At 32.4% G+C, this 10,170-nt stretch overlaps 2 protein-coding genes across 3 annotated transcripts; one reads left to right on the top strand and one right to left on the bottom strand.

The window, feature by feature from the left end:
- Nucleotides 1–1,277: 1,277 nt before the first annotated feature.
- NAP1;4 (nucleosome assembly protein1;4) lies at nt 1,278–5,376 on the top strand. Of its 2 annotated transcripts, XM_012213574.4 has the most exons (12): nt 1,278–1,533; nt 1,701–1,744; nt 2,096–2,191; nt 3,485–3,577; nt 3,779–3,857; nt 3,937–3,998; nt 4,083–4,267; nt 4,346–4,523; nt 4,610–4,653; nt 4,752–4,947; nt 5,055–5,072; nt 5,169–5,376. In XM_012213574.4, exons 1-12 carry the CDS (start codon nt 1,464–1,466, stop codon nt 5,235–5,237), a joined length of 1,134 nt encoding a protein of 377 aa, XP_012068964.1. In that variant the 5' UTR covers nt 1,278–1,463; the 3' UTR covers nt 5,238–5,376. The 2 variants fall into 2 exon arrangements, with proteins under 2 accessions (XP_012068964.1, XP_020533957.1); XM_020678298.3 differs by lacking the exons at nt 1,278–1,533; nt 1,701–1,744; nt 2,096–2,191 and adding an exon at nt 2,549–2,766.
- A 1,066-nt stretch (nt 5,377–6,442) lies between these two features.
- On the bottom strand, nt 6,443–9,593 carry LOC105631448 (beta-fructofuranosidase, insoluble isoenzyme CWINV1). The gene is made up of 7 exons (XM_012213575.4): nt 9,322–9,593; nt 9,106–9,114; nt 8,063–8,922; nt 7,724–7,882; nt 7,380–7,618; nt 7,201–7,291; nt 6,443–6,881 (listed from the first exon to the last, which is right to left on the bottom strand). Exons 1-7 carry the CDS (start codon nt 9,521–9,523, stop codon nt 6,702–6,704), a joined length of 1,740 nt encoding a protein of 579 aa, XP_012068965.1. The 5' UTR covers nt 9,524–9,593; the 3' UTR covers nt 6,443–6,701.
- Nucleotides 9,594–10,170: the final 577 nt, after the last annotated feature.

Raw genomic sequence — 10,170 nt, 5'->3', positions numbered from 1 at the left:
TAATTATTCGATTAAATAACTATTTAGTCAATCAGTCTTATCATAATTACAATTTCCTTCATCATGTTTGGTAAATACATTGATTAATTTCTAAGGTCTAATTCCATTAAACTATTAGTCTATCAATTGTAGTGCCATTGATTTTCTCACTTATACAATTGAAAGTCGAGTTTGAGTACATAATGATTTTCACTAATTTTGTGAGCTAATAAAAGGATTATTCGTTAACCTGCACCGTTATTTTGTTTAATTGGCCTCCCTATTAAATTATTTGAAGTGCTATGAAAATAGTAAATATGACTTTTTTTTCATAGTAAATATGACTTTTTTTTATTGAGAAAATTTTGAAGGATTAAATGGTAATGTTACATTACATGTAAAGAATCAAATATATTTAGGTATTTTATGGTAATAATGCATTTATATAACAACATAACTAAGTGATATAACAATTATAATAAATAAATAAATAAATTAGTGTATTTACCTAGTAAATAAATTAGTGTATTTAACACGGCTAAATTTCATAGGCTAATTAGTGTATTTGCCTAGTAAAAGAATCGAATTATAATTGTGACCAAATTTGAAGTACTAAAATAGTTCTTTACTCTAATTATTTTTTACAAGTGGAAAAGGAATTATCAATAAATAAAATTTTATCCGGAGTACATCATAAAACTATTTTAAATATACAATAATTATTGTTCTATTTATATATTTTATATTCTGTTTATTTTCGTAAAATAACTTGTTGAAAAATATTTTTCATTCGGTTGTTTAATTGTAATACTGAAAATTAGTTAAAATAATATTAAAGTTTTAATCTCATAAAACCATAAAAATATTAATAATAATAGAAATTTTATAATTTAAAAATTTTATTGTTAAATATGAGAGGAATAAAAAAAAATGTAAATTATGAAATCTCCCAGTAGCTAATGGCCGGTGTTAGTGATCGGTGTTAAATGGTTACTGGTGCGAGTGATTATAATGATTAATAAATTAAAAAATAATAATTTATAGGATTTATTAACGTTCAAAGAATATTTTACCCCTCAAAAATGTGAAGTTATTTACTTTAAAAAATAATTTAAATTTTTTTTGACTAAAAAAATATTTTTCGTAATTTATTTTTCCAAATATCGTAAATAATAAAAAATTATAAAAAATATTTTTGAATCAGTTATTAGATATTTTGTAGATTTTTGATGTATAAATTTGCGCATCCAAAAGAATATTATTTTATTTATTTGTCGCAAACGCCAATTGGTTTGTGTACTCTAACCGACGAGACAGGAGCGTGGGGACGGTTATACCGCAAAACTCTTTCTCGCTGCATAAGGTTGATCAAATCGCGCGCTCGCACCTCACTCACTCCGCATTTTCCCTTGTTCTCAAGGATCTTCTATCTAGGGCTGTTCCATTTTCTCGTTTCCCAAACAGCCTCTCAAAGTACCTAAGCAATGAGTGACGACCATAAGGATTCTTTTAACATGTCCGATGTCGATGCCTCCCTCCCTGCCGCTGCCGCCGGTAATCTCTTCCCCCCAAAATAACCGTAATTCTGTGTGATTATTGTTGTAATTAGCCTTTGCGTATATTGTGCTTAATCACTAATTTCTTATCCTTAGGTGTTTTGAGACGGTAAAACAACTTATTAATCTAGAGTTCTCATTGCGTTCATTGTCTATTATTTGCAGCTCTTAGTGCAGAGGATCGTGCTGACCTTGTTAACGCCCTCAAGGTAAGTATTTGGGAAAATTATAATTTTGTTGTTTGAAATGAAGAAAAAAAAATTATAATTTTGTTGTTTGAAATGAAGAAAAAAAAAATTATAATTTTGTTGTTTGAAATGAAGAAAAAAAAAAAATTCCAATGGCTTTGGTGATGCACAAGATGATAGTTTTCATTTTCTGAATGTGAGAGAAAGACGAAACGTGGGCTTATTTGGGATATTCCTTTAATCAAAATTTATGTCTGGTTATTGACAATTCTTGTGGATCATTTTTCAAAAAATAGAAAAGGTTTCCTTGGTCAAATGGATGCTTGTATATTCAAAATTCCCTACTCATTGATTATTTTGATGGTGTTGCAGAATAAACTTCAGAGTTTGGCTGGACAACACTCAAATGTTCTCGAAACTCTGTCACCCAGTGTCAGGAAGCGAGTTGAGTATCTGAGTGAGATTCAGGTTGTTTATACTTCCTAACTTTATCATTTATGAAGTTTTCTTGCTGGCTATCTATTATCAACATGGATGATTATTCATTCAGTCTCCAACTTTTTTCTGTTAATCTTTGATAAACTGGATGGAATATTGCAATGTAATTTATTATAAGATTTTATGAACTGATTGCTGATGCTGAAAAGATAAGAGTAACTCTGTACTTGGCGTCACAATTAAGAATAGAAATATCTGAACCCTCTGCCTTCCTTCTCTGTCTGAGTGGCAAGAACCCACTCAATCTCCTTCCCCTGCCGCGAACTGGCCCAAACCTACCTTCACAATATGAGCATTTTAGGTCTATACACTCCTTTATTCTGCTTCTAAGGGAAAAGGTTGAGTAGTTTATAAATTTACCTCTTTGTTCTTAAATAATCAGCTTTCTCAAAATGTATATTCTGCATATCATGAAATTGATTCCAATTGCAAGTTTGTTCAGGGTAACCATGATGATGCAGCATATACTGTGCAGGATTTTAAGAAAATGGATTGTTATTGCGAGTGCAGATCAAGTAATATGCCCACAGAAACTTTATTGTTGGGTGAATTTCCTGTAACTTACGAATTTTTTTTGTTTCTGAAAGTTTAAAATTTGGAAGAAGTTGAAGTTGGGATTATTAGAGTGAGAAAATAATATTTAGGGTGTTGTAATGCCAAATCTGTTCCTTAAATGGATTATGCAGCTTGATTATATTTTGTTCTTCCAAGTGAATGGTTAATGGATTCAGTCACAACAAGGTTAATAAATATAATTCATGAATTGCTTATAATGGACCATTAGCTGCTCAAATTGGTATTTTCTATTGATTATTGCTAAGGTTCTCTTCATGGGTACTTGATATGTTAGGGATTAAGACATCGAAATATCCATGGGAGTCATTTTGCCTTATCTTGTCATTCAAATTTCCTGTCTTATGCTCCAGCCTGTTAAATGTGGAAGTGCAAGTGATAGCACAGTTCATGTTTTATGTTGTTGGTGTTTGAGTTGATGTGCCTGACATGCCGTCATGTGCTTTTTTCTTACTTATGATGATTCCAAGATTGGTATATGTTTAGATCATGGTGATTATTTGTAAGTCTTTCCACTATGGATGCATCTTGGCTTTTAGGGGATTAATTTGTAATTTTATGAATTCACTGAAGAATGCTGTTTTGTTATTTCTAAATTGTTAGATTTGTAGTAAAATGTACACACATTCTGGCTTAAATTTACTGTTAGAGGATAGATATAAAGATTAATTTTGCCTATCAAATTTGCAGAGCCAACATGATGAGCTTGAGGCAAAATTTATGGAGGAAAAAAGGGCATTAGAAGCTAAATACCAGAAACTTTATGAACCACTTTACACTAAGGTATTTAGGTTACCGCCTTGCTATTGTTTTGCATCTCAGATATTGGATCCTAATGTTACAATTATAATAATTTTTCTGCTTTAAAAGTTTTTTAACTTAGATTGAGCATATAATCAAATTATTATGTGATGCTTAATTTACAAGGTTCAGCAATTTATCTATTCCTTTTAATTGACTCAATTTACTATTGGATTTTCTTAGAGATATGAGATTGTGAATGGTATAAAAGAAGTTGAAGGGGCTACAGATGAAGTTGCTGTGAACCAGGAAGGGGATGAAGGTACACAAGATAACCTCTTTTTAAAGATGTTTGATGGCAGCTCATTATTATGTGTGATTTACATTTTTTTTTAATGCAGAGAAAGGGGTGCCTGGTTTCTGGCTTACTGCAATGAAAACTAATGAAGTAGTGGGGGAGGAGGTAATTGGATGATGTAAGGCATAAAGTAGTTTTTGCACTGATTTACCTGATTGTGACGATATGATTTGCTGATTCTTGGAATAGATAACAGAACGTGATGAAGGGGCTCTAAAGTTCCTTAAAGATATCAAATGGTGTAGAATTGATGATCCTGAGGGTTTCAAGCTGGAGTTTTACTTTGATCCTAATCATTACTTCAAAAATTCTGTTCTAACAAAGACGTATCACATGATTGATGATGATGATCCTATTTTGGAGAAAACAATTGGGTAATCATATGCATGCCCTACTGAAAATTTTTGCCTTTTACCTTTCTGTTTTTCTTATTTTGTCTTTGTATTTTGTAGAACGGAGATTGAATGGTACCCTGGAAAATGCTTAACAAAGAAGGTCCTTAAGAAGAAACCAAGAAAAGGATCAAAGAATGCTAAACCCATCACTAAAACTGAGAATTGTGCTAGTTTCTTTAATTTCTTTAACACTCCTCGGATCCCTGAGGATGATGATGACCTGGATGATGATGCTGTAAGTTTTGCTTCCTTGCTTGTAGGATATTGATGCAATTGATGGTTAATGAGCATTCTTAATCAATTTGATGCATGTATTTGCAGGTTGAGGAAATCCAGGATAGAATGGAACAAGACTACAATATAGGGTAAGTACTAATTTCAGTGTGATTTCAGTTGAATTATGTTATTCTTCTCTTTTCAGTTTTATCAACTTGAACAAATGTTCGTTGATCTTGCTATTCAGTACTACTATTCGGGACAAAATCATTCCTCATGCTGTATCATGGTTTACGGGGGAGGCCGTTGAGAATGATGATTTAGAAGAAGAAGACGACGACGAGGACGATGATGTTGATGATGATGAATATGAAAATGAAGAAGATGAGGATGGGGATGATGAAGACGAGGATGATGATGATGGCAAAAAAGACAGGAAGAAGGTATGAACATCTAAGATTTTTGCCTCTCTGAACATTTGACTCTAAGATTGCAAGTTTTGAAGTTGCTAATGTATTCTTCCACTGTTTCATCTTTAATTTCATTGCAGTTATCTGGTGGAACTAAGGTGAGTTGATCCTGCAAGACCAAATATCTGGTCTAGGTTATCAAGTTATAAGTGCCATTTATTTATGGTGTGCGTCTTATGGTACTTTAATTGCAGAAGAGTGGACGGGTGCAGGCCGGGGGAAGTCAGCATGGTGAGCGCCCACCTGAGTGCAAGCAACAGTAGTATTAGGGTTCAGGCTAAACATGGTGGTGGCTGGCAGCGTGGTGTCGGTGATGTCCTAGTTGGTGAAAATTTTGGGCCTTGGCATTTTTTTTTCCCTTATTGTGTCTGTATATCTTAGTAGTTTCATCATCATTGTTTTCTGCCTCTCTTCTCTTCCCTTCTCTTCCTCCTCTTCGAATGTCTATTTCGTTGCATCCTTTTATTTGTATTGGGTTGCAAAAGTGTGCATTTTTCTAGACATGAGAAAGTCAGTCGATGTATTTATTTCCATTTGTCGCTTGTTATGATGTATATTCTACATGGTTATCTTTAATGAATCTTGTCCTCATAGTTTACTCTTTATTACTTATAATAATAAATTTTCATTTGCTGAGATTATCTTTCTTTTTTTCAAAACTTGAATAATTGTAATCCCAGTTGTTGTCATAATTTTTCTCATCTTATTTTGAAACCTTGTCGTAAATAATAAATATTGGAATGTGATTGCTGCTCTCTCAACAGCCACATACAGTTGGCCAATCACATGATGATAAATGCTAAAATTGAAAAAAAAAAAAAATAGTCGCAATTTGCAACTATGTATTCAGTTGTCAAATTTTGCTTCTTGTTTACAATATGGGATAAAATAGAACCATTTGTTGGCTAGTGGTTTACCATTGGCTAAATGCCCTTTAACATGTGAATCATATATTATCACATGCTAGCACTAAAAAGGGTGCGGTAGAAAAATTATAATTGGAATAAAGCTATTCAGTGGGAGGGGATGACTATTCAGTGAATCATATATCAACTAACTTTTCATAATTGAAAATTTCTCACGCATTTTATGTATTTTTTCAAAAGTGTATATATATATATATATATATATATATATAATCATCCTCTCATCTATTTCTATTTTTCACCCCCAATACCTAAAGTTTAGTTCCGGTCAGCTTTGCTAAATTTGCAAACTTATTGAAAGCTAGTGGTTCAATGGCTACTTCGGTACCAATCAGTAAGTAATTTTAAATAAAAACAATAGTCCTGTAAATGCTTAAGGAAGATAAAGGGAGTTCCAACTGTGGTTCAAGTGACTTTTCAATTGTTTGATCAGAACTTGAATTGATAATCCTTTTCTGTTTTTGCCAAAATTGATAAACCCCATTTGATAACTGATATTATTAATTGAAACTGAGCTTTTAGCAAGTAAAATATGGTTAAAATTTTATAGAAAATATTTTTTTCCTGTATTTTTTCTAATTCTTAATTACTTTGCTTTGTTGGCAAATACAAAATCCATTGCATTCTTTTATTACATCTTAGCTAGAGACAATACAAATTAAAAATATATATATTTAGTTAATTAAAAAATAAAAGTCAAATTTCCTAATATATATATATATATATATATAATGATAAATCCGTCACTCATTCCTTGCTGCTTTAGTTATCATCTCCACTTCCCTAACTCTTTTTTCCGTTTCAGTTGATACGAGCTTTCTTCATGCTCCAAGCACTAAATCTTGTAATAGTAACACTTTCACTGCCATTATTAAAAGCATGCAAGTGGGCAGCCTCATTTATAGCCAACTGGGGATAAACTCTGGTTAAAATGCAGCTCTTTCCACCTCCACCAAAGCTCTCCACCACAGAATGATCAATCTGCAAAAAAGGACAAAAAACTCAAGTGCATCAAGACAAAAACCTAATAGAAACTAGGAATCTAGAGTCCACAAATAGTTTGGAGGAACCTTCAAGTATGAACTGTACAAACTACTCTTAAGGAAAATAAAATAAATGGTGGTCCTAAAGACACAACATTAATTTCGTTGGAACCTTTGATTTTAGATTTGTCCCCATGTGTTGAAAAATGTTAGTCTAGAAAATTTTGGCTGGCTTTCAAAGATCCTACCTTTCATGTAAGAGAAGCTGACTATTGACCTTAGAAATGCATAAAAAGAAAAACCCACAAAAAACTCACCAAGCTCCTTAATGAAATCTGCTCATGAACAGGATCCACATCCACAAAAGCTCCATAAGTGGTCTTATCATTACCTGGGTTTAGTGAAGACCTGGAAAATTATTGTAAAAGAGGATTAATTAAGAAAGCCTTTTTGGGTAAAAATTGGCGGCTTTACAAGTTGAGGAAAACAAATAAACCTGCTTTGGTCGCTGCACATAAGCACCACATATTTGTTTTGTCTTTTGAATATTCTAAAGAATACTGATGTGTACTCTTCAAATCCATTTGAAGCCAAAACTAGCAACCCAAATGGACCTAAACTACCTCTAACTGATGCACCCTTTCGGCTGCAAACCAATTGTGGATTGGTCCAGCTTGGGTTTAGCACTTCTGCTTTCTCCAAATTTGATACCTTAAATGAAATCTCCACATCTGCCTGTTAATCAGGTAGGTATATATAGTAATTAGGGTCTAATATGGTTTGGTAAATTATAATTAGCAAAAAAAAAAAAAATTCAAATTCTAGCTCTTATAATTTTACCTGAGCTGCTGTGACACCTGCAACTTGAAGCACAGACCCTTTCTTAAGGACTTTTCTAGGCAAGTTGATTGGATTTGTACGTAACTTTTCAATTTCCTCAATAGGCCATTGGATCAATTGCTTTCCTGATTTGCCAAGCCAAATAACTCTTGGAATTGCCTACAATAATCAATCAAAAATGAGTCTAAATGCATGCCAGTAAGAAATTTACTTCCACCAACTATTCAAAATAAAAAAAAATAAAAATAAAAATTACCCCTTTTTATAATGCATTGAATTTTCAAATGCTTTTACCACCCAAAAAAAAAAAAAAAAAGAGAAGAGTGAGAGATATATTACCTGAATTCCAGCCCAACCCTTCTTGATATCATCACTAACACTTGAAGACTCATTAGACCAACCCCACAGAATCCTTCTATTCTTAGCACTATCAAAGAAAGTTTTTGAAGCATAAAATTTACCATAATCATATCGTAACCCAGAATCACCATCAGTTGATCCTCTATTAGGAGTATAAATATCCTTCACATGATCATAATCTCCAATAGTGTAATGATCATGTTTTGTATCATCTAAACTAAACTTAAGCACATACTTAACACCTTTCTGAATTTTCAAATCAACTCCGTTTTTACCATTTGCTAACACAGGAAAAAAATCAGGACACTCCCACATTCCAGTGCCCTCAGCAGAATGCAATGGGTGTTTAGCTTTAACCCAGTTAATGAAATCTTTACTTGTATAAAGAATTGCTAATCCTCTTCTATGGATTTTGCTACCAATAATCACTTTCCATCTACCATCAGCACCTAACCAAGCAGTAGTTGGGTCTCTAAATGAAGTAGCATTAATTTGGTTTTGGGCATTGGGTGCCATTAATGGATTTCTAGGGGTTTTGACCCAATCTAGAAGGTATGGGTCAGATGTGTTTTTGGGCATGGCCAAGTTTTGAACTTGCTGGTTTTGTGGGTTTATTCCAGTGTAAAGGATAGCAGGTGTACCATTAGGGAGAAATGTAGCTGAACCAGACCAGGTACCGTTGATATCACCTGGCTGTGATGGGTAGATTGCAAATTTATGTGGGGTCCAATTAACAAGATCCCTCGATGTTGAGTGGGCCCATACTATGTTGCCCCACACAGCTTCTTTAGGATTGTATTGGTAGAAAAGATGGTAAATTCCCTTATAAATCATTGGCCCTGCAATAAACTTTTTATCTGTTAATACAGTGCCTTAGGATTATCATTTTGTTTCATTTTCAAAGAAGAGAACATAATATATATATATATATATAGTTTATTAAATATAGATTAGCAAAAATAATATTAAAACAAGAACTCAATGTGAACTGAAGAAAATTTTACACAAATAAAAGAACTTACCATTAGGATCTGCAAACCCCAATTGTGTCCATTGTCAAATGACAAAAACAAGAAGCCAAACAAACAAAAAGAAACAAACAAACTGTTAGAGAGAAAGTAATACAAAGAACACAGAAGCAAGAAAATCAAAACTAGAAAATGTTTGCAAGAAAAGGAAAGGGAAGAGGTTAGGTAATAAGCATATAGAAATATATAAATATCTATATACATATATACCGTTCATCCAGTTCTTGGGAGGTTGAAAATGGTAACCAGTTCTGTAAGGTTGAGTTATGGAAGTAGAATCTGTGGATTCAAGACTTTGAAGAGTCTGATCATAAATGTGATGAGAAGCTTCAAGCTCAAAAACTCCGTGGCCAAGAAGGACAGCGAAGAAGAAGAAGAGCCTAAGAGTAAGAGAAGAGAAAGAGGTGGCCATGTTTTCTCTAAGTTGTTTGAGTGGTTAAAGATGAGAAGGCAAGTCCATCTCTACTGGGATTTTATAATAAGAGAGACTTGGACGTTTGGACGTTTGGTGGCAACGAAGAAAATTAGAAAAGTAATCTTTGATGTGATTTGCAATATTTGGGCCACATGAATCAGAAAGTTCAAAAATTATACATATTTTCATTTTTTTTCCCATATTTATGCTTTTTTTTTAGTGTTAAAAGATAAAAATTCGAATCAAAATATATTATCACACGTTTACATATATGTTTCTTTTTTTATAATTTTTAATGGAAAGATTTATAGATTTAAAAATTTTATAATATGAGACAAAAATTAGCTTGTATTATTTAATTTATTGATTAAAATTTAAATTATAAGATTAAGCTCTAACACATATGCATCGACATCAACAAGTAACGTAAGTATATGATAAAAATACAAAAATAATAGAAAGAATACGGAAGCATCCATGAAGCTGGGTATCATCTGTCAGTCTGTCACCGTATAAAGTCAAAGGTCAATGTTTATATATTTTAGTGCTAGTTTTCAAAATAATTATTAATTAATTCTCTCTATATATAATAATATCAATTTTTAAAAAAGTTTTTTTTTTCTTTAGAAGAAAGTCTAATATTG

This window comes from Jatropha curcas, chromosome 1 (assembly GCF_041381405.1).
Source record: "Jatropha curcas cultivar XTBG-Jc1 chromosome 1, XTBG_Jcur_1.0, whole genome shotgun sequence".
In the NCBI taxonomy this organism is placed as follows: Eukaryota; Viridiplantae; Streptophyta; class Magnoliopsida; order Malpighiales; family Euphorbiaceae; genus Jatropha; species Jatropha curcas.
Note: the sequence above shows the minus strand (reverse complement) of the source record. Positions and strands in the feature narration are given on the sequence as shown.